At 37.1% G+C, this 23,847-nt stretch overlaps 5 protein-coding genes and 1 long non-coding RNA gene across 9 annotated transcripts; 2 read left to right on the forward strand and 4 right to left on the reverse strand.

Moving 5' to 3' along the window:
- Positions 1-2,803: 2,803 nt before the first annotated feature.
- LOC110855769 (patellin-2) lies at positions 2,804-4,349 on the reverse strand. Its single transcript, XM_022104160.1, has 5 exons — positions 4,286-4,349; positions 3,597-3,640; positions 3,156-3,477; positions 3,015-3,095; positions 2,804-2,937 (listed from the first exon to the last, which is right to left on the reverse strand). Exons 1-5 carry the CDS (start codon positions 4,347-4,349, stop codon positions 2,804-2,806), a joined length of 645 nt encoding a protein of 214 aa, XP_021959852.1.
- A 5,409-nt stretch (positions 4,350-9,758) lies between these two features.
- LOC110855729 (SEC14-like protein 2) lies at positions 9,759-11,502 on the reverse strand. Its single transcript, XM_035856351.1, has 6 exons — positions 11,381-11,502; positions 10,968-11,043; positions 10,775-10,818; positions 10,373-10,694; positions 10,211-10,291; positions 9,759-10,113 (listed from the first exon to the last, which is right to left on the reverse strand). The coding sequence occupies exons 2-6, from the start codon at positions 11,002-11,004 to the stop codon at positions 9,866-9,868; spliced, it is 732 nt and encodes a 243-aa protein (XP_035712244.1). The 5' UTR covers positions 11,005-11,043; positions 11,381-11,502; the 3' UTR covers positions 9,759-9,865.
- Positions 11,503-12,163: 661 nt separating this feature from the next.
- On the reverse strand, positions 12,164-15,731 carry LOC110855622. 4 transcript variants are annotated; one of them, XM_035856354.1, is made up of 9 exons: positions 15,704-15,721; positions 15,542-15,582; positions 15,397-15,451; positions 15,185-15,316; positions 15,025-15,086; positions 14,162-14,962; positions 13,467-13,911; positions 13,270-13,388; positions 12,164-13,199 (listed from the first exon to the last, which is right to left on the reverse strand). In XM_035856354.1, exons 4-9 carry the CDS (start codon positions 15,294-15,296, stop codon positions 13,122-13,124), a joined length of 1,617 nt encoding a protein of 538 aa, XP_035712247.1. In that variant the 5' UTR covers positions 15,297-15,316; positions 15,397-15,451; positions 15,542-15,582; positions 15,704-15,721; the 3' UTR covers positions 12,164-13,121. The 4 variants fall into 4 exon arrangements, with proteins under 4 accessions (XP_035712247.1, XP_035712248.1, XP_035712246.1 ...); XM_035856355.1 differs by having other exon boundaries at positions 15,185-15,298; positions 15,704-15,720; XM_035856353.1 differs by having other exon boundaries at positions 15,185-15,298; positions 15,542-15,731.
- Positions 15,732-16,030: 299 nt separating this feature from the next.
- LOC110855629 lies at positions 16,031-18,445 on the forward strand. Its single transcript, XM_022104039.2, has 7 exons — positions 16,031-16,179; positions 16,318-16,382; positions 16,499-16,554; positions 16,626-17,420; positions 17,493-17,928; positions 17,996-18,114; positions 18,188-18,445. Exons 2-7 carry the CDS (start codon positions 16,334-16,336, stop codon positions 18,287-18,289), a joined length of 1,557 nt encoding a protein of 518 aa, XP_021959731.1. The 5' UTR covers positions 16,031-16,179; positions 16,318-16,333; the 3' UTR covers positions 18,290-18,445.
- Positions 18,446-19,168: 723 nt separating this feature from the next.
- LOC110855630 lies at positions 19,169-21,605 on the forward strand. Its single transcript, XM_022104041.2, has 8 exons — positions 19,169-19,215; positions 19,294-19,321; positions 19,455-19,526; positions 19,626-19,699; positions 19,766-20,554; positions 20,628-21,063; positions 21,132-21,250; positions 21,328-21,605. The coding sequence occupies exons 3-7, from the start codon at positions 19,472-19,474 to the stop codon at positions 21,227-21,229; spliced, it is 1,452 nt and encodes a 483-aa protein (XP_021959733.1). The 5' UTR covers positions 19,169-19,215; positions 19,294-19,321; positions 19,455-19,471; the 3' UTR covers positions 21,230-21,250; positions 21,328-21,605.
- LOC110855632 lies at positions 21,606-22,432 on the reverse strand. The gene is made up of 2 exons (XR_002548484.2): positions 22,214-22,432; positions 21,606-22,036 (listed from the first exon to the last, which is right to left on the reverse strand). It is a non-coding gene; the product is annotated as an uncharacterized LOC110855632 (long non-coding RNA).
- Between the last annotated feature and the right edge of the window lie 1,415 nt (positions 22,433-23,847).

Genomic DNA, 23,847 nt, shown 5'->3' on the forward strand with positions numbered 1-23,847 from the left:
AATGGGTGCCCGCAAAAAAGCGTCACCATGGTTACGGCGAAGCCTAAGTATGCTTTCGTATACACCCTTTGAAACTGTCAGCGAGGCTAGAGCCTAAACGGTTAATCCTACGCAAATGGTGTAAAGAGCAATCGTGCAGAGGAGAATTAGGAGATGTGGTTTTTCAATATGCCCGATAGAAAAGTTTTATTCTTCGCTCTCAAATTTGGATTTGAAACTTTACAATCAAAATTTGAGACACTTGTGTCAAAGGACTATATGCATAAAACCTGATTTGATCATGCAGAAATCGGTTGTGCGTCATTTAAAACAAATCCGACTGAGATCGGTCCAAAACTGAAAAAGTTTTGATGGAAGCATCTGAAACCATTCATGTTGCTAACCAAAAATTACAATATTCCTAGTTGGTTGCTACTAGCTATCAATATAACAATTTTCCAAATGCAAGTAGTTGTGTTAGGCAATTTTAATTTGCCAAATTAATTGGTCAATTGTAATTTCCATTTTTGGCCAATCGCACAAAAACTTTCCTCCTGATCAGTGTTGGGCACGATTATTAATCCATATTAATTACAAATTCTTTTGCAAATTCAAATTTCAATAATTTTATATTTAAGTACTGTGTCAAATTTACAAATTTTAAATTTGAACATCCTATATGCATATATTTTGGATTTAAATGTTTATAAGTTTATTTTGTAATTTATTAATCTAATCCAGATTAAATAATCTTCCTCCCTAATCCAGATTGTTCTTGTGAAATAACTAATCCCCATAAAACCTAATATCTGAAAAATTATTTTCTGCTAAATTAATTTAAAAATTTGGATTATTGATCCTCAATCCGTTTTTAAATTAATTTTGCGACCCTCTGTACATATTTTCAACTAATTTTGTAATGAAAAAGATTCAAGACATTCGGTCTTCAAAAAGTTTAACAATTTTGAGGTGCAATTAATTGTCTGCAAATGTGCATCACCTAAAATCCATGAAATAAAATAATTTTAAAAAAGCTTGCTTAGGCGAGGCGCTGCTAAAAGTGAAAAACAAGGCCTCTGGGAATATCTTTTAAATATCTCGTACCTTTATCATTGTAACAGGAGTTGGTGACTTTGCATCACCGCGAGGCCAAACATTTTACGCCAAGCCTCTAGTAATAAAGAATATATTCTCAAGAATTCCCAAGAACCTAACTAATCTGGGTTCACGTCAAAATTATCATTCATCACTTTTTAGTTCGTACTAACAACTAGTTGTTTTAATATGTAAATAAAATTAGGAAATACCCTCGCGTTGTTATTCGTGCGTCGGCATCTTAATTTTTTGCATAACACCTATTGAAAATTGTGCACATCCATCAAATTTTATTAGCTACCTGAATTACTGGTTAACTATCGAATTTAATTATGAGCTAAATAAACATTATTGATCATATTGGTCCTCTGCATAATAATTTTACAAAATCCACTCAATTTTATAACCCTTTCGAAGCAATAAGTTTGTTTAAGCGTTTATACATATAGATACAATTTTAATTAGCAATAATTGAATATCTTAGCAGAAAGTGTAAGTAATAAACGTCGTGGTATGGTAAACGGTAAAAATGTTTGGCCTCGCGGTGAGACAAAGTCACCAACTCCTGTTACAATGATAAAGGTACGAGATATTTAAAAGATATTCCCAGAGGCCTTGTTTTTCACTTTTAGCAGCGCCTCGCCTAAGCAAGCTTTTTTAAAATTATTTTATTAAACCAAAATTTAATGTCGTCTGGTTATTACTTGAGCTTTTGGACGATTTTGGTGCAGCGCTGCATGCAGAATTTTGGTGTCTTGAAAGAGCCGTCGTTCCGTCCTTTAGCCTGTATGTCAAGCATTTTTTACATGACACACATCGAACTACATCTGTGTGCTTGTTGTCCACGAGAACTTGCTCAAAAGTATTCCACACATCTGACTTAGAAGATTGTGATTTTAATTTTTTATGAAATGTAATTCTTTTACTATTATTTGATATCAGTTTTTCAATATCAGATTTTACAAGCACTGGATCCACGACTTTAAAGATGGCGATGTCTGTTTCGGTGGATGGTGTGCTGTCTGTATTTCCACTTCATTCATGGGAAAATCAATATTTTGATTCGACATCCTAAAAAAGTTCGAAAAATGTCAGCTGGTGATTAAATTAACTATATGGGGCGCCCCAATTACCTTAGATTGCATTGAGCCACAATGTAGATTGAGAATTATTAGTAACTCAGCGACTTTTGAGCTTTGCGAAGTTTAAATTATTTATTTATTTTTAAAGAGAAATCCCATCAAAACGTTAAATAAGTGAACATCATTCGGATAATGTGAAATATGCAGTAAAAATGCAAAGGAAGAAAAATAATTAACTTCAAATCTCGCGTCTCATTTCTGATGCCCCACTCTATGACTGACTACGCTATTTTTTATTTTTAAAAACAAAAAGAAAAAGCCCTACCCTGCCCGACAGCCTATTTATGTACATGCAAAAAAGCCCTACCCTACCCTTAAAAAGTAGTGATAATGAAAGCCCGCCCGCCCAAAGCCCTATAGGGTAGGGCAGGGTAGGGTTTTTTAAGGGTAAACCCTACCCTATGCACATCTCTAAGATAAACACGTGTCAGTTTTGAGTGTTTAACACTAGAATACATTCCTATATACATCATGCGCTGTAATCGACGATCATTTTTTTCATAGGTGTTTTTTTGCACTGGAGATTATTTCCACTGGGGATTTTTTTCGGAAAGGTGGTTTTTCCGGAAATCGATTCAAAATTCTAATCACGGAGGAGATCTATATTCGCACAAGTATACATAGACGTGTTCAGCCCTCTGAAATCCGCGCAACACTTCGGTAACATGTTTGGACAAGATACCTTTAAGGATGTTAGAAATTGGGAGTGCAACTTCTGGAGCTGTGGGTTAAAATTGCATACGTACTTATTTTACATTTATGACATTTATGACCAAATTGCAATAATTTGGCACGTACTTTTTACATAGACAAGCCGATGTGCAAAATATGGGTAGTGTTGTCCATAAACGTCCAAAATGTAGAAAAATATCGATATACCTGAAATAATAAAATTTGCAAACACGTCTAATTTTTTGCACAGCCATAAATCTTACATACATCGTAGACATCCCTGTTGAATTAAATTGAAATTTCCCATGTCGAAAATGATCATTCCTTGCGTCGCATTTTGCCCATTTTCTTGAAACTTTCTCGTCAAAGTGGACGCCTCTTCGAACAGTTTGTTGAAATATCTCTTGAGACGATCCGACTGACCGGCCACGACGGCTCGTCGGATATCCCAGTCGCCGACAAGAATTGAGAACACGGGTCGCCCCGATTTATCACAGCCTTCAACAAAAACCCGATATTCACGGTCAAAATCGGACCAGTCTTCTTGTAAAATGTGGTCAATATCGTTGTCTTCTCGCCACTGAACGTTCTTCAGGAAAAATTTGAAATTTTTGAAAAATTGCATATTTGGATTATTGACTACATAATTGCAGAAATTAATTTTTTTAAATTATATATTTGAATTGTTTATCATTCGAAATTACTTACTTTCAAAATGCGACTTGTTGCTCCGGACACGTCAAAGTTCTGTTCTGTAATTTTTTAAGAGTATCAAAAAATTGTATGTGGCCAATAAGAATTTGAAAATCTCGACTTTTGCATGCAACGCACAGGCATCTTGTTCATTCATATATGTAAATTGGAATAATTCCGATTTCAACTAAATTTTCAGAATTTTTTTTAGCTTAAAATACATATTAACCAGCGTATTAAGTAGACATCTTTCTTCATGTATTGGTGTGGAAGTTTAGACTCGACTGCGCTTCGGAACTATGCAAATTAAAATATTGCGCTTGAAATTATATATACACAATTAAAATTCGCATGCCTTATGTTATCGCAAGTTCTAAATAAATTAGGTATATATGTTGCTATCCAGCTGCATATGTATTTACATATAGTTGTTCATAGCCAGTGGCCGCAGAAGCGTGAGGACAGAGGGGCAATGTCCCCATTATCTGACCATGATGTATAAACCCCGCCCTCCCTTATCCTACCATGTTAATGTTCCTAAGATGTCCTCACGGCTTCTGCGGCCACTGTACATAAATATGTACATATCATATCTTCATTTATATTGAAATCATTTCTATTAATACATGAAACTAACATGTACATACTTGCCAGGAATTTGGGACATTGCATAAAACTTATTGCATTTATTTATATATACATACCTGGTCCAGTGCGATTTGCAGATCTTTGCCCCCCATTAAAAGCTACCCATGAAATGCTACCCATTATATGCTACCCGTGATGATCTGCTACCCATGAAATGCTACCCATTATATGCTACCCGAGATCATCTGCCCCCCATCATATCCTACCCGACCCATTTTCACTTTCTTCTTGCAAATTAAACCAACATGGATACCCCGTTTTGCGTCGTAGTGCAACATACGAGTTACTGTTTATTTACGCAAAATTAGTCAAATAATAAATTCTCAAAAAACGAATCAATACATAAAATCTCGTAAAATCAGCCGAACAATAAATTCTCAAAAAACTAATCAAAACATAAAATCTGTTAAAATCAGTGGAGCAACGAATTTATTATTTGACTGATTTTACGAGATTTTACATAGTCTCAACTTAAAAAGTGACAGTAGAGCAGACGACTATATTAGGTTAGTTTTTAGGAATACGTCCGAAATTAATTGACAAACTGTATCATTCCCGAGTCAGAAATTTATAAGATGACATTTGAACAGGTTACAATTGAGCTGAAATTTGGTACAGAGGTTGTTAATGGATCCTAATGGAAGAATATGAATTGAAATTCAACACATTTTCACCTGAACAGACACTATGGGGTGACCCATACCAATTTTTCAAATTCGTCAAATCGAGCTGAAATTTGATAGACAAGTTGGTAATAGCTCCTGATGAAACAATATGAAGTAAAATAAGAAAAAATACATCTGAAGGACCTTAATGGGCGACCCATAACGATTTTTTGAAATTCTATTATCGAGCTGAATTTGTTAAATAGCCTGCCAATCATTATAAATAGAAGAATGTGAATTTAAATTGGAAAAATCAATCTAAATTTTAAATTTTTTGAAATGCATTTACGATAAAATGTCATGCAAAAGTCGGATTGAATGTAAATATGTGTGCAGCAACAAAAGTATAACCTAGCCACCCGCGTGGCTGGAATTTACTTATGTTACGTCGAATATTAGTAGGATAATATTCTGAGAGTTTTAGGAAAAACTATTCGCTCGTTAAAAAGTTATGGTCATGGTCAATACTGGTGACCAGTGGATATCACTATATCTTTTAATATGTTCATGTGCATTTACGATAAAATTTCATGCAAAAAAAGTCGAATTAGAGTGATAATCACAACTAGGCCTGACTCGGGCTATATCAAGTCTGCACTGTAGGTTTTTAACATTGGTCAGTATAGCGAAAATTCCAGAATTTGTGAACAAAAATATCCAAAAAAGGCAACTTTTTACCATCGAGTTTTCCACAAAATACCAAAGAAACAATCGTATTTTGAGAAAATTTGAGAAATTTGCATTATTTTCAAATAAGTGTTATGACGTACTTTGTCCTCAAGATTTTATGTATTGATTCGTTTTTTGAGAATTTATTATTTGACTAATTTTGCGTAAATAAACAGTAACTCTTATGTTGCACTACGACGCAAAACGGGGTATCCATTTTGGTTTAATTTGCAAGAAGAAAGTGAAAATGGGTGGGGTAGGATATGATGGGGGGCAGATGATCTCGGGTAGCATATAATGGGTAGCATTTCATGGGTAGCTTTTAATGGGGGGCAAAGATCCGCACACCGTCCAGTGCTGTTTTCTGGCTAGGACTCAAAGTTGCAAAATCTTCAAGCGATATTTGCAAGGAAATCGAGACAAAAAGTAGTAGCAATGAAATTAAGGAAGATTGCAAATAAATCTTTTTCCCCATTTTGCAAAAATTATTCCAAAAAGTAAGAGCTCCACGCAGTCCACGTCCTCATGAACCACTGTTGTAGTGCAATATTGAATACTGCAATTAATCTAATTATTTCTCACATGCATATCTAATTTCATCAGTATTTTTGTACTTTAACCAGGAACAAATGTTTTATCTGATTAAGTATAATGAAAAACCTTTGATCATTTACAGCTACTTATTTCCTTAATCGGACGTTTCACTTATGTAGCATGGATACATAGTTGAAAGGTTAATGTTGGCCAGTTCCTATGATTAAGGATAAGATTCATATATACACTGAAGAAAAAAATAATTGCGTGTGAATTTATGTATGTGCCTATCTATGTATGTAATCAGTGACTGCGGAGGCTGTGGGTATTTCATTTATATGACGGGGACATTACGCCTCTGACCCCAAGCCTCCGCGGCCAGTGTGTGTAACAGTAACGTAAGTAAGCCTTGGAAAAGTTGGAAAAACTTTGAATTCGAATATCTCGGAGGGACAGCTAAAATGAAATTACTTTGTTGTAAAGTAAAAATGAACTAGAGTTTTTGCTCCATCTTTTGGTGAAGGAATTGGGGAAAAAATGAGCAAATACATTTTTGAGGAAATTTACATACTGTGAAAAATAGCACATTGGCTCTTTTTTTAAAATCGGCTGGTTTGTATGTATTACAAAAAATTAGATTTAGATTAACATATCAAGAATTTGTGTTTTTCTCAAAACTTATGGAATTGATTCAATTTTAAAAATTGCATTTAAAGACATTAAATAAGTGCAGGGACAGATTAACGTGCCAAAGCGTGATCCACGGTAGCCTTAATCTGATGCCGAATACGCTTAAATCGGACGGGGTACTTTGAGATGGCACGTATTTAATTTAATACACTGATTGGTTGGTGGTAAAAGTATCGCACTATGGGAAATATGTCCAAATTATCGCTCAAAATTCCAGGAGCACTTTTTCGGAGATATTTTTGCATTATCCGAGCTCTGAGGGGTCGAAGGACTGCTCATAAAAAATTCGGCGAACCACACCCACTTTGGGTGTGGTTTTTTCCTAGTGGAGTTAGACTCAATCGCCATATTTAAAATTGTAGTCCATACGATTGTCGACCTACCATAAAAATTTCATCCAAATCCGTCCATAAACAAAAAAGTTATGAGCCTGGGAACCTCGGCGACAGGCAAAAAACGCCGACTTCAGGGGCGTGGTTCTACGAATGGGGCAGATACCAAACTCCAAAAATAGTAGTTAATGGTAGTCCTAGGTGAGATCCACTTGCTCGATGAAAAACGGAGATCTGAAATCTGCCCCTTCCCAAGATATTAGCCCGGGAACATTGAAAATAATCATGTCGAAATTGTCCAAAACGGATGAAATTCAACATGACGCAGAGCAGCGAAAATTGATATCTAGCTTCAGCTAGGCAGGAAAAGTCGGTCGCAAGTGAAATTAGCCCATGTCGTAAGGGAACGATGTCGACATGTCGAAATTTTGACATGGAGCTAGAGAGCTGAAATTCATAACAAATACTTCTCTACTCTTCAAAATACTTATTCAACAGTTTTTGACCATGTCGACAGCATATTGCCCCAAATATCAGCCTTGGAATTCCTGCTTAGGTGTTTATTACATCAAATTTGCACATTTAGTAATAATTTGTACTTTGAAATTTATTTAGACACAAATTTACTAGGATGATGTTGCGGTCATCATCACGGCAGGGAACCAGTGTTCCAAATTTGAGTAAGTGATGCATGTTATGTTCCGTAATTTTTAATTTGAAAGCACCTTTTTCTAAATAAAAGATATAAATTTTCCTTTCCACCTTCTTTAATACCAGGCACAAAACTTTCTTCCAACTCTGCCGAGAATAACAGCGCCACATCAAAAGCTTTAATGAACCCGTTGGTGAGTCCTAAAAATTTCTAAAATTTCAACATTCTTGACCTATTTAAAAGAAATTGTAAAATTTAAACTTTCTTGACCTATGTAAAAGAAATTCTAAATTTTTGCCAGGTTCTCGACGCCATCTTCGCCCGACCACATTTCGAAGCTGTCCGACTTGAAAATGGCTCGTTTCGTATGTCGCGAGTGGGCCGACGTCGGCGCCAGTTTATTAGGAAAGCGAGCCTTTCTCGACATCAACAAGCTCTTCCGGGTCAAAGGGTCCAGGTCCAGGCCCTCATTCGAGGCGAACCCTGTACACGGCAAGCTGACTCGAAGCCTCGTCATCCGGGACAAATACGACACCCCGGTCAATAGGACTGAAGACGTTATCACCAAAGTTTTCTCCGATCTCTCCTTCAACCTGTCACAAGTCACTCGAGAAATCAAATTTTACGTGTCCACGACTAAACTTGGGTTCACATTTCTTGATGGTTTGCGTGCCCTGAAGTCTACACAGATCCGACACATTTCCATCGTCATCAGGCCCAGGTATCCACTCCTGGATGAAGATGAAGGCCGTCAAGCGTTTGAAAAACTACCCCTTCAACACCACCTGACTTCACTCAAATTCCAGAATCCTTCGCGCAGTGAGCGATGGGGGTCCGGAATTCACGCTTTTCAACACCTGCTCCAAGTATTGATCGATTCTGCCCCCAATTTGACCTCTTTGGACGTCACGGCCTTCTTCTGCCCGAGTTTGGAGGGGTGCAAGAATCTCAAAGTCTTGAAATTTGACTTCGCAAATTGTCAACACGAGGACTGTCCTGCCTTCGGGGTCGCCTCGTTGACAGTGATGTTGGCTCCCGTGAAGGATTCGTTGATCGAGTTGGAATTGAGCGTCAACGCTCATAGATCTCGTGATCAAGTAATTAATTTTATCTACAACTTTATACATAATTATTCATACGTATATATTTTACAATTTATTTACATGCAAATCTCACAGGGCCAGAATCTTGACGTTCCCGTTATGTCGAACCTTATTTCGCTCACGGTCAACGCGGAGTATAAGCACATTCAGGATTTCTTTGACGAAGAGCATTTCCCAAAATTGAACAACCTCTCCCTCAAAGACCAGTACTGCGGATTAGCCGATTTATCAACTCATCTTGACCTATGGAAGCAACACCGAGGAGTTCAATCTTTGGCACTTACGACACGCTGTAATTATCGGATCATGTCGGAATGTGGAGAAAAGGTTGTTCAATTATTCCCGGCCGTGAAGAAGCTTGATTTGACGTTGATCGCATATGGCAACTTTGTCAACGACGTGATGACACCGTTAAATCTGTGGGATCTGGAAGAGACCAAGCTTGTCCTGTGGCAAGCGTGCTTGGCCTCCACGGTGGTTGGAGTCCTAAGAGATATGGCGATTTGGAAGGGTATAAAAATATGGAGGGAATTAATCTAGCTATGAAAATGAACTAAGCTTCCGGTTATTTCATTTTAGGCGTAAAAATGGTTCACTTCGAACACGCTTGGATTAATCGGGACGACTTTTCAGCCAACATTCAAGATATACTTTTGCACAGTAGAGGATTTAAACACGTGGAAATCTCAGGGGTAGTGGTAAGTACTTTAATAAAACAATTTAATGATTTAATTTTTCCTATATCCAATTTTATGATAAATTCTTTCAGAAGCCGGAAATTGTGGAAGTCATGCGACCAATTTTTGAAGCAAGTGGTGCACCCATCCAATTTAACGGAGGTGTGAGACGTAATTAAATTTTTAGTAGGTCTTCGAAAGAGAAAATTGATGAGCAATTAGTGTATATTTACAATGTTAAACTTTTTAAATGTTTTCCATTAACTGATTTCATACAAGTGCGTATAAACATTTTAATAAATTTGTAATTTACATCAATGACGAAGGAAGTCCATTTCTGCACAAATGTACCGCGAAATATTTACACCCCTCAAATCCGCGTAATCCAAAGCTTCTAAATTTTTTCCACCCAAATTTTTCGAAAGTTGGGACGCATCAATTTCCTCGAGCAAAAATTGCTGCCACTTTTTCTTGTTTCTGCCAAAAATGTGTAACACTTCGGTCACATGTTTGGACAAGATACCTTTAAACATGTTGTAAATTGGGAGTGCAAATTCTGGAGCTGTGGGTTAAAATTATTTCGTGTTTTAATACGTATAACCTGATCAATTGCAATAATCTGGAACATAATTTAATAATTTGCATAATTTGGTACATACTGTTTACAGAGATAACCTTATGTGCGAAATATGGATAATGCTGCTCATAAACGGCCAAAATGTGGAAAAATATCGGTATACCTGAAAATAATGCATAAAATTTGCTGATATCCAATTTTTGCATTATACTAATTTTTTTGCACGACCACAAATCTTACATACATCGTAAACATCCCTGTTGAATTAAATTGAAATTTCCCATGTCGAAAATGATCGTTCCTTGCGTCGCATTTTGTCCATTTTCTTGAAACTTTCTCGTCAACGTGGACGCCTCTTCGAACAGTTTGCTGAAATATCTCTTGAGACGCTCCGACTGCCCGGCGACGATGGCACGGCGCAGGTCCCAATCTCCGACCGGAATTGAAATGACGGGTCGTCCCGTTTTATCACAGCCTTCAATGAGAACTCGATACTCGCGGTCGAAATCGGACCAGTCTTCTTGCAAAATGTGGTCAATGTCGTTGTCTTCTCGCCACTGGACATCCTTGAGGAAAAATTATGAATTTTTTCTAAATATGTCATATTTACGACGCATTTGGATTACTGATCATTTGCGGAAATTACTTTCAAAATACGACTGGTTGCTCCAGAAACGTCAAAGTTTTGCTCTGTCATGTTTTTTAAGAGTTTGTACATATAAGGAAGAATGTCTGTATTCAGTTATACATACATAAATACGTAATCTTGGAATCTCCTAATTTGCATATGTACGTATTTATATGTAATTCTGATCTTCGTAAAACTTTAATAAGCTCACCTCTCAACCACCGTATTAAGTAGACATCTTTCGTCATGTATTGGTGTGGAAGTTTGAATTGAACTGCACTTCGAAACTGCAAATTAAAACAATTTAGCTTGAAATTATAAATACTCAAAATTTATGGGCTAGATATAATCGCATTTTCTTAATTAATTAAACATCTATCCAGCTTATATCACATTAACTTCCACCTGCATGAATAAATATTTCTTCATAAACAAGTTTGCCCATAGCAAAATCTAAATTTATACGTACATAATGCACGGTGCATTTTGTTTTTCGCTAAATTACTTGGCAAGTTCCTAAATGTTTTTTTTGCATATGTACATATGCACAAAAAGATAATCTGTTATGATATCAGTACACTCAGTGTATTCATGCATTATCACAAATGCAAAGTATTTACGTACCTGATCCAGTGCTGCTTTCTGGCTACGACTCAAGGTTGTAAACTCCTCAAGCGAAATTTGCAAGGAAATCGGGACAAAAAGTAGTAGAAATGAAATTAAGGAAAATTGAAAATAAATCTTTTTCCCCATTTTGCAAAAATCGTTCCAAAAAATATGTATGAGCTTCACGATTGAATGTATGAATGAGGAATAATGCAAATAATTCTTGCTCACGGATTTATTTAAATAAATAAATTTCATGAGCATTGTTGTATGTGTAGTTTTGCCCAGAAAAACGTGTTATATCATAAAAAATTTGTGGTATAATTCACAGCAACTATTTCCATGCTTACTTTGCCGAAGGTTTCACTTATTTATGTAGCATGCATCATGCATTAAAATTTAACTGCCAATTTGTGGACATGGTTCATAAGTGTATTCACTAATGGGCCGTCCATAAATTACGTAACGCAAAAAGGGAGTCTAAGGCTCCAATGATATCGTGCCTATTTATGCTACACATGATAAGTAGGAAGGGGAGGAGTCCAGAAATTCGCGATTTTTGCGTGACATAATTTATGGATGTCCCAAGGCAAAACTAATTGCATGGATTTACGTGTACATAATCCTGGGGACACTGTCCCTTTTTGTCCCCACGCTTCCGCGGTCGCAACATTATCAGAAATACTGATATGTATTTATTGGCGTAAAGTTTCACTTTACTGTAATTAGCAGTGTCCGGTTATTTATTTATTAATCCCTACTCATCTTGAACCACATGATGGGTAGAGATTGACAAACAAATGAACAAGTGGTCAAGATCTTTATTGCTAATGATCTCTAGTTTAAACCTACACATATTTACTACATAATACCTCTACATTACCTCTACATATTTGCTACATGCTGCATATTCGAGTGTTAAACAAATCATAAGTTTTGTGAATAAATATGTATATAGTGAACTGTGTATTTCCATTAACGTAATCGCATTTGCTAGCAGCATATTTACATACATATCCAGACTCATATTAGTTAATGAGGGTTACTCTAAGTAAGGTAGGAAAATTGTAGATTTCCCACGCTTTAGTAAATTCATATTTTATGGATGCATACATTTAATACGATAATTTAGTTCAAATGCACGGTGAATATAGGTAATATTTACCCGGTCGCGTGTTACCGTACCGATTGTCTCTCGTACCCGGAAATACAACATTATAAATTTTTATTTGTCTATAAAGTTTCTGAAATTTACTGGAAATTCTGAGCTCAAAGATTTAAATATTATTTGTTCGCTTATTCTATTTAAAATAAAATTGTTGAGTATTTTCAGATATTCTAATAACATTAAAAAACAATTTAATAAAACATGACATTATATTGGCTATTCTCACTTTTACAATTTGATTAACCTATGCAGATAAATAGATACGTATGGAATACATTTAATTTAATATTAAAATTATTTAATACATATCATAAATATTCCTAATTTTATTAGAAATTGAATTCAACAGGTTTAACGTGAGGAAAATTTTGAATCGAAATCGACTCACGATAACGCTCGAAAGTTGAGCATACGTAGTAAAGAAGCTATCAAGGTATAAAAATACAAACTATTAATGACGACGTTATCTGAAATCTGGAAACTAATTTTACGCGTCTGCACATACATTTCCTTCAATTTAAACCTAAGTGCTACTCCAAAATTAATTATTAACTTCCTTAATTTGATAACTATACTACATAATTAACTAATTTAGTAGCTTTCCATGAAATGAATTGGGGCACCACTCTCTTTAAAGATGGCTTGCATTTTCTCCACGATTGCCGGATCCTAAAAACCAGGTTAAAAAATTATTATTTACATAATGCATGCCATTTTTTCGATAAATATATTTACATACCTCAACCCCCGAGATTTCCACACTCTTAAATCCTCTCCCATGCGCGATTACGTCTTGAATTGAACCAGACAAATCGTCCTCACGTAACCCAACCTCCTCAAAGTGGACGTTTTTAGCACCTAAATCATTAATTACAAATTTTAAATGACTAAATAAAATCTTCCTTAATTTTTCACCCACGGAAATTTTCTACATACCTTTCCAAACCGCCATATTTTTCAGCACCGCGACCAAAACGGAACATTCATCCACCAAGTTTATGACCACGTTGGACTCCTCCAAATCCCACGTTTTGAACGGCTCCATCATTTCGTTCAGCTGGGGGACGTACTTATTCTTGCAGAGGTCCGTTGATAACTCGAATTTCTTGACGGATGGGAACTTTCGCACCATTTTCTTCGCAAAGCGGTCCTTCATCCAGCGATAACCCAAATTTACCGAGAGAGATTGAACACCTTCGTGTGGCCCCCACAACTTCAGAAAGGCGCGCAGCTCGCACCCCTTAATCTGTTCGTTGAACGAGACGTTTTTCAGTTGGGGGAGGTGGACCTCGTCAAAAAAGTTGCTAATAGGGTACGCAAATGCGCCGTGGATATTGAGCGTGACGAGTTTCGACATCATGTGATCAGCATTGTTCCGTACCTGGGAAATTTGCATAGATAGGATTAGTTTTTATCGAGTAAGGTTTCAAATTTCACAAAAAAAACACTTGAAACTCGGTGTAAGATTTTTTATAAGAATTGTTTTGAAGCCTGTCAATATTTACCATTGTAACAATTAATTCTTCTGAAATAATTTTTCCTCGGTTTTCAAGAAAATGTAAAACCAGAGTTAGGAAGTTTGCCAAACCACTAATATCGAATAGCGTTTCTAAAAATTGTGATTTTTTTACCCTCTGTATCCTTTCAGCTTTAGCAGCTCTGTAGGCCAAGTCCAGCTCGACCACGGAATCCTTAACCTGAGTCAGCATTCTCGTCACACCGGTCAACCTGACCTGACACGTGTCATGGGCACACTTTTCGAACACAAATTTTAGCACTTTGAGGTTCTTGCACGCCTCCAAATTCGGATAGAAGGCTCCAGAAACGTCCAGCCTGGCCAGATTCGGTGCGGAGTCGATCAAAGTTTGGAACAGGGGCTCAAACGCGTGCAAGGCATACTTTATTCCGCCAATGTATCCAAAAACTTTGAACTGCAGAGAGGTCAAACCAGCTTGAAATGGGAGTTTGAGACGTGTCAGAAAGCTCGGAATGTTGTCCACGATGGCGCGTTTGGCGGCGATGTCGACCGAAGTTATGGACACGTGCTGGATGTTTGTCGACTTGAGGGATCGTATCCCTTTGAAAAAGGCGAGGACAAGTTTCGGCTGGGTGACGGAAAGCGTAACTTGGCGAGTGGAGCGGGACACGTTGGCAACGTCGGTGAACACTTTGGTGATCACGGAGGCCTGTTTCCCTTTCGGGACGGACGGGTCGAATTTATCGGAGATGACGAGATGGCGGAGGAGCTCGTCACTCAGGGGGGTCACGATCCCCTGGCGTAACTTAGAGTTTTCGACACGGTAAAGAAAGTTGGCGAGGAGACGGGACCGTTTTACGAGGAGAGGGGCACCGACGTCGGCCCAGTCGCGGCAGACGAGGCGGGATGACTTCAAGTCATTGAGATTAAGTTGGGCGAATATAATGTCGAGAATCTGGAGAAAATTTCGAAATTATTAAAGCACAAGTTTTTTTGTTTAGATTATAAGTGACTAACCAACGGATTCTGTAAGGCTTTCGTCATGGCGTCAGAGTTGTGTCGTCGTGCTTTTTCCGAGCCTGGAATTAAGCAGGAATAATCTTTTTAACTACACAATTAAATTTCTCCCATTCCACTCAAAAGTTTAGAGTAGTATTTATATTTATTCCGCACTTACTAAAAGATACATAACTGCTCCCCTCTCTCGACCGCAACGTCATATTGTGTCGATTTGTTCGACTAAGATCGACAACTTCTGACGTCGTCCTGTTATTGGTGATTGGTTTCATAGCTGAAAATAGAATTTTAACTAGAAATTTTAATTAGAAATCCAAACTGACAAATATGCAAGCAGTAATAAATTAAAACTTGAATCACGTAAATATTTACCTAAATCCTCAATTTTGACGACTGGACTTTCGAACCGTTTGTGGTGAGTATTATCCTGTACAAACAATTTAAAATTTAAAAGAAACATGTATTTACATTTATAAAATACGAAATAGTAATTACTCATTTGGCTGAAAAATGTTACCCGTAAGTTTTGTGGAAGGCTTGATTAGCAATTATGAATTACTATGAATTAAACAAAGTACAGAAGTGTTTATGTTAATAAATAATTTTCTTCAAGTACAGAATATACTTTTCGCTTTTAAATAAAATAAAATACAGTAAATATACGTGCAATTTGTGCCACCTGTTTTGTCGTCACGTCACAACTTAAAATTCTTCCGCCGCCGCCACCACCACCAATGGCAAGATTTAGGTTTCCCACCCATGCAGTTTTATTTTCATGAAAAAATAAAATATATACAAAAAATCCTGCCACGATTTTTTATGAAAATCATTTTATTTTCATGATAACATTTCTCGCATGGTTTTTATATGTTTACAAATTGTGAAAAAATTGCACAAATTTTTTCATTTTTTTTCAATTGCACAAAAAAATTTGTGCAATTTTTTCATCAATTTACTTTGACAAATAAACATATGCATGCCATCGTCATCTGAAAGTACCCCAAAACGTATTCGCGTATATTTCACAATCAGAATCACCAGCACGTATTTAATTCATCGGTTGCCAACCAATTCGTAATTTTATTTATTCCACCTGACAATTTCAAATTTCTGTAGCAAATCTGTGAGTTTGATTTAATTCAAAGATAACAAAAGGTAGGCGAACTTTTAACTTCACTTTAAAGTAACAATGAACGCGTGTATTTTGTATTTTAAATTTGAAAGTTTCTTCTTTTTGCTTTTATTATAGCAAATTTGCAAATACAAACCTTTACTAATAATTTGTACTTGCAGTTTATTTATAGCCAGGATGAAGTTGCGCTCCTCAGCCCGAAGGGTAACCAGTCTTCCAAATTTGGGTAAGGGGTGGATTTGATTTTCATTAATAATATTAGTTTAATATCATCATTTAAAATTCACACGGAGTTATTTTTTAATTAAAAGATATGTTTATTTTCCTCTTTTAATCTACCAGACACCCAAGTTGCCGACAATAACAGCGCCACGTCGAAAGCTTTACGGAACCCGTTGGTAAGTCATCAAGATTTCTAAAAACTTAAACGTTTTTCCCTTATTGAAAAGAAATTCTAAATTTCCACTAGGTTCTTGACGTTGTATTCGCCCAGTTGAACAACTCTGATTTGAAGGTCGCAAGACTCGTCTGTCGCGAGTGGGGCGACGTCGGCGCCAGTTTATTGGGAAAGCGGGCCTTTCTCGACATCAATAAGATTTTCCAGCTCAAAGGGACAACTTTACACCTGGCGACCCCTGTGCACGAAAAGCTGACCCGAAAGCTCGTCATCAAGGAGAAATTCGATCCCTCCGTCCCTGCGAATAGGACTGATGACGTTATCACCAACATTTTTACCGAGCTCTCCTTCAACTTGTCAGAAGTCACGAGGGACATAGAATTCTACATCACGCTGAAAAAACTTGCGATTGCATTTCTAAATGGTTTGAGGACCCTGAAATCGACCCAACTTCAACACATTTCCATTTACATCCATTCGACAAACTGGAATGTGAACAAGGCTCGAATTCAATCCCTTCAAAAATTGCCCGTTCAACAAAACCTGACCTCCATGAAGTTTGAAATTCCTGCAGACACTCGGAAATGGGGGTCTGGAATTCACACATTTCAACCCGTACTCCAGGTCTTGATCGATTCTGCACCCAACTTGACCTCGCTGGACGTCACGGCCTCCTTCTGTCCTAACTTGGAGGGGTGCAAGAATCTCAAAGTTTTGAAGTTTTGTTTTGAGAATTGTAACCACGGAGCCTGTCGTAACTTCGACGTGGCCACTACCACTGTGACCACGATGTTGACTCCCGTGAGGGATTCTTTGATCGAACTAGAATTAAGTTATGACGTTCATAAATCTCAAATTGGCGACCAAGTAATTACAATTTTATTTTGTGCATACTTCATTCATATTTTACAATTTATTTAGTAAATGGAAATCTTGCAGGTCCGGAATCTTGATGTTCCCATTATGTCGAACTTGATTTCGCTCACGGTCAATCCAGGATATGTGTACATCCGGGAATTCTTTGATGAAAAGCACATCCCAAAATTGAGGAACCTCACCCTCCGAGACCAGTACTACGTATTTGCCGACTTATCCACTCATCTTAATTTTTGGAGACAGCATCGCGGCGTTCAATTCTTCGTGCTTCAGATATCCGGAAACTACCGGATTAACTTGCAGCATGGGGAACAGATTGTTCATTTATTCCCCGCTGTTAAGAAACTCGACGCGACCGTGAGCATAAATAGCAATTTGGCCCCCGAGGTGATGTCCCCGTTCCATCTGTGGGATCTGGAAGAAGCCAGGCTTGTCGTGCGGAACGTGTGCGTCGCTTCCGAGATGGCTCGAGTTCTAAAACATGTCGCGAATTGGAAGGGTAATCAAAAATATTGGTGAATATAATATTTGCATGTGAATAATTAATCGGAATTTTGATTTTTTAGGCGTTAAAAGGGTCAACTTCGAGAACACTTACATCAAACAGGACGCCATTGCTGCTTGCTGTCAAGACATTATCTTGTACAGTAGAGGACTGCAAAAGGTGGAAATATCGGGGAGGGTGGTACGTACTTTGGTAAATTTTCATAACCATATTTTTCCTATAGTTGGTTTTGTTTTGTAAAAAATAAATTCAGATCCCGGAGGTGCTTGAAGTCGTGCGCCCAATTTTCGAGGCCGGTGGGGTACCCGTTGAGTTGAAGGGAGGTGTGTATCGGAAGCATGGAATACTTTACTAGTAAATTGATGGTATGTAGGAGGAGACAGGTGATTGATCAGTAATTAGACTGGTTTTCATTAACAGATTTCGTATATAGTTTTAATCAACTTTGACCTTATCACCGCAATTGGTTTGATATATATTTAATAAAGACTTGAAGAATGACAAATTTTAACATGATTATGTATTTCATTCATTAAATTCGCCACAGGAATTGTCAATTATTTAGATTTACATGTTCATTACAATTTTGTAGTGCGCATAATTTTGAGAGCAATTGAAAATATGACGATATTAATTATGTAGCCAATTTAATGAATAATATTTGACGTATGTAAATATTTTAGAAAAATTAGGGTTGGGAAAATTTGCAAAAATAATTGGCTAAAAGTTTCTCTGTAAAGTTTTTAAGATGTCTTACTCTGTGTGATTTACTTACGCACTAATTGACAAAATGAGTAATATTTATCTCAGATACAGAATGGATAAGAAAATACATATCGTCCAGTCTCAGTCTGATTTTAATTTTTGTACTAATCTCACAATTTCGTCATTCATTTCCTGTTTGCATCAATAACTTTACGATCCCTATAAATGAACATTTAATATTCAAAGATTTGAATATTAAATGTTCCATGATTTTGTTACATGATTTCATGTAACACTTTTATCATCTCATTCTTAAACTTCATTAGAAATTACATTAAACAACAGCTTTAGCGTCAGGACGATTTCAGCTTTACTACAAATGCGATAAGTTCAAATTATTGTCACAGTTTAATGAAATTTTGCAAATTATGAATGCAATTTGCGTACTGCGTTATTGCGTATTCCCCATTACTTTATGATCGGTGTATGAAATGCATGCACTTGTCATCTCAGAGTACCCCGCCCGATTCGCGTGTAGTTCGTATTCACAAACAGCAGCAGAAATCAGCAGCTCAGGTAAATAATTTGTTAGTCGCCAATTAATTCGCAATTTTAATCCTCCTTGAAACTAATTTCTCTTCACAAATCTGCAAGTTTGATTCGATCCAAAGATTACAAAAAGGTGAGTGAATTCCGAAATTTACTTTATAAAAATAAACTCTTGTATTTTGTATTTTAAATTAGAGAGCTTCATTCCTTGTTTTTTATCACATGGGAAATTCACAAATAATTCGTACTTGGAAATTTATTTATAGACAAAAATTAAAACAATATGAAGCTGCGATCAGCGTCGTCGACCCGACAAGGAATCAGTCTTCAAAATTTGAGTAAGTGGTGCATTTTATTTTCATTAATATATCATCATTAAAAATTAACATACAGTGTTTTTAAAATAAAAGATATTAATTTTCCTTTCTTAATTCCAGGCACACAGGACGTTCCTCCCAATTCTGCCGAGAATAACAACAGCGCCACGTCGAAAGCTTTACGGAACCCGTTGGTAAGTCATCAAAATTTCTAAAAAACTTTCTTCTTTTATTTTAAAGAAATTCTAAATTTCCACCAGGTTCTTGACGTCGTATTCGCCCAGTTGAACAACTCCGATCTGAAAGCAGCACGACTCGTGTGTCGCGAGTGGGCCGACGTCGGGGCCAGTTTATTGGGAAAGCGGGCATTTCTCGACATCAATAAGATTTTCCAGCTCAAAGGGACAACGTTACACTTGGCGACCCCTGTGCACGACAAGCTGACTCGAAGTCTCATCATCCGAGACAGATTCCACCCCTCCGTCCCTGCCAAGAGGACGGATGACGTCATCACCCAAATTTTTACTGAGCTCTCCTTCAACTTGTCGCAAGTCACGAGAGAAATAAAATTTTACACCACGCTGAAAAAACTCGCCATCGCATTCCTTGATGGTTTGAGGACCCTGAAAGCTACGCAAATTCAACAAATTTCCCTCTACGTATATTCGACAAACTGGAATGTGAACAATGCTCAAATTCAAGCCATTGTAAAACTGCCAATTCAAAAAAACTTGACCTCCCTGAAGTTTGAAATTCCTTCAAATATTCGCAAATGGGGACGCGGGGTTCACACGTTTCAACCCGTGCTCCAAGTCTGGATCGATTCTGCACCCAACTTGACCTCTTTGGATGTCACGGCCTCCTTCTGTCCAAGTTTGGAGGGGTGCAAGAATCTAAAAGTTTTGAAGTTTTGTTACGAAAATTGTAATCACATGTCCTGCCGTAACTTCGACATCGTGGATTGCACCGTGACCACGATGTTGACCCCCGTGAAGGATTCCTTGACCGAGTTGGAATTTAGCTTCGACGTTCGTAGATCTGGCGATCAAGTAACTAGTTTAATCCAGAATTTTGTACATAATTGATGCATATTTTAAAATTTATTTACATGCAAATCTTTAGATCCGGAATATCGACGTTCCCATCATGTCGAACCTGATTTCTCTCACGGTCAATCCGGGATATGTCTACATCCAGGAATTCTTTGATGAGAAGCATTTCCCAAAATTGAGGAACCTCACCCTCCGAGACCAGTACTACGTATTTGTGGAGTTATCAACTCATCTTAACTTTTGGAAGCAGTATCGACGCGTTGAATCTTTCGTGCTGCAGACATCCGGGAACTACCGGATTAACCTGCAAGATGTGGAACGGATTGTTCATTTATTCCCGGCCGTTAAGAAACTGGACGTGACGGTGAGCGTGAATAGCAATTTGGCCACTGCGGTGATGATACCGTTCCGGCGATGGGATTTAGAAGAAGCCAGGCTTGTCGTGCGGAATGTGTGCGTCGCCACCGAGCTGGCTCGAGTCCTAAGATATGTGGCGAATTGGAAGGGTAATCAAAAATATTGGTGGATATATATTTGCATGTGAATAATTAATCGGAATTGTGACTCTTTTAAGGGGGGAAAAGGGTCAACTTCGAGAACACTTATATCAAACAGGACGCACTTTCTGCTTGCTGTCAAGACATCATTTTATACAGTAGAGGACTGCAATAGGTCGAAATATCGGGGAGAGTGGTATGTACTTTATTTTAGTAAACTAATTTTCACGAGCTAATTTTTTCTATGATCGGTTTTGTAAAAAATAAATTCAGATCCCTCAAGTTCTGGACGTCGTGCGTCCCATTTTCGAGGCCAGTGGTGCACCCGTTGAGTTGAAGGGAGGTGTGTATCGTAATCATGGAATAATGCTTTTCTAGTAAATTGATAGTATGTGAGAGGAGAAAGGTATTTTTTAATAAGAGTGGTTTTCAATGTTAGACTGGTTTCCATTAACAGATTTTGTATGTAGTTCGTTACGTTTTAATCAACTTTGAACTTATCACCGCAATTAGTTTGATATATATTTAATAAAGACTTGAACAATGACAAATTTTATCATGATTACATATGTATTTCATTCATTAAATTCGCGACGTCACGTGGGAATTGTCACTAGTTTAGATTTATATTTTCATTACAATTTTGTAGTACGCATAATTTTGAGAGCAATTGAAAATATGATGATATTAATTATTTAGCCAATTTAATGAATAATGTTTGACAATGTAAATATTTTAGAAAAATTAGGGTTGGGAAATTTTGCAAAGATAATTCCCTAAAAGCATATCTGCAAACTACTTTTAAAGATGTGATTTCTATGTGATTTACTTACGAACTAATTGACAAAATGAGTAATATTTTTCTCAGATACAAAATAGATAAGAAAATACATATCGTCCAGTCCTAGTCTGATTTTAATTTGTGTACTAATTAGTAATTACAGGATTTCGTAATTCATTTCCATCAATAACTTTACGACCCCTACAAATGGAGAAAGAAAATGAGTTCTTTAACAAAATCACACATATTAAAATTCCTGAAGTAATAAATTCATTAGTTTTCGAAACCCTGTTAACTCACCGTTCTTCCACAATACTTTCCAAAAATCTGATGAATTTTAAATATGAACATGAATTATGAAAGAAATTTTGAATTTACCGTTTCATTTAATACTGGAATGAAAATATCCTTGGAGATTTTGTTCGCCAAGTAGAGCGCAGTTACGAGGACACTTATCGTCACAATTAACGTGACTAATTTCGATTTCATTTTGTATTTATATTGTATTATTTTTACTCAACAAGAACAGATATTTGGATTTTTAAGAAGAGAACCTTGAAGGCAGCTGGCAGGTTGGATCGACAAAGATCTGACAGAAATCCCGCTTGCTGAAAAGTTGCAGTATGTACTGTCCTCGTACTCTGCTCTGTCACCTCATTTGCATATTTTAACTCATTCGTGAGAGTCATAGAGTTTACTAGAGGTGAGTCGGGCTTGGGCTTTAATCGGGCTAGCCCGAGCCCGCCCAGGCCCATCGGGCTTTGGGCGGGCCGGGCTTTTGAGTTTGGCCTTTGAGTCGGGCCGGGCCTGGGCGGGCTTTACTTGAGTAGGGCTTGGGCGGGCCCGGGCTTTTAAGTTGAGCCCATGAGTCGGGTCGGGCCTGGGCGGGCTTTTCTTGAGTCGGGCTCGGGCTTTACTCAAAAGCCCGACTAATATTTTTCTTGGAGTTAGGAGTAATATGAGAGTCAAAAGTTTGGCCAAAAGCGCACCATTTGTATTTTATACTTGTAATTCACAATTCATTATTAGCTCGCCCGTCCGTCTATCCGTCCGTCCGTCTGTCTGTTGACGAGTTTTTTGCATTAATTGATGCATATTAATAACTCCCTGCTCCATTTTTTCATAAATTAATAGCACCGTTGGTATCTGACAATCGGAAACACCAAATGATGCGAAAAAATTGGGGGCTTTGATGCATAACGCACCAATAATGCATACTACTCGACGGATTTTATTAGACAATTTTGACATAAATTTTTCAAAATTAGCGATGATCGTTGGTAGGTAATTCTGCACCAGTGATGCACAATTTTTGGACTTTCCTCGATGCATAATAATTATTGAGCTATATTGTTTAATTTTTCTGCACCATTGGTGCAATATTGATAAACATTATTGATCTACTTTGTTCGATTTTTCTGCACCATTGGTGTATAAGTGCAAAAAAATTATGTATCTATTTTGTTGCGTTTTTCTGCACCTTTGGGGCAAGTATAACCAAATCATTATTACAGGGTGAGCTACTTCTAACGTTACTACGGTTTATTGTATTCTCATAGGATTTTCATTAAAAAGTAATTCCAATATCAAAAATTTTCAGAATGGAAATGATTGTTGATATTGGTGTGAAAAAATTACTAGCAGGGTTGCACATCTATAGTGTTAAAGGACGGAGAATACAAAATAAGCTTACTGTGCAAGAGGATACATATGCAAAGAAGGTGAGGCTATTGGATCAAGCGAGGTCAGCATATCCTGAAATTTTGGTGTGGCGCCACACCTTCCATTGATGCAGAAAATTACTCCAAGGATATTATCAATCCCCGCATCACAAGCTAGTGATGAGAGAGTGTTTTAAAGCACCGGTTTAACGTTGACCGCCAGTCGCACTGAACTTAGGATTAGTGGCAGTAGTTTGTCCAACCTGACATTCGTTCATAAAAACTACGTTTTTTGTTTACTAAACCTCATTGACACCAACAGTTTTGGGTTTATTTATTTTTGTACCCTGT

Source organism: Folsomia candida, unplaced genomic scaffold, assembly GCF_002217175.1.
Source record: "Folsomia candida strain VU population unplaced genomic scaffold, ASM221717v1 Fcan01_Sc013, whole genome shotgun sequence".
Taxonomy (NCBI): Eukaryota; Metazoa; Arthropoda; class Collembola; order Entomobryomorpha; family Isotomidae; genus Folsomia; species Folsomia candida.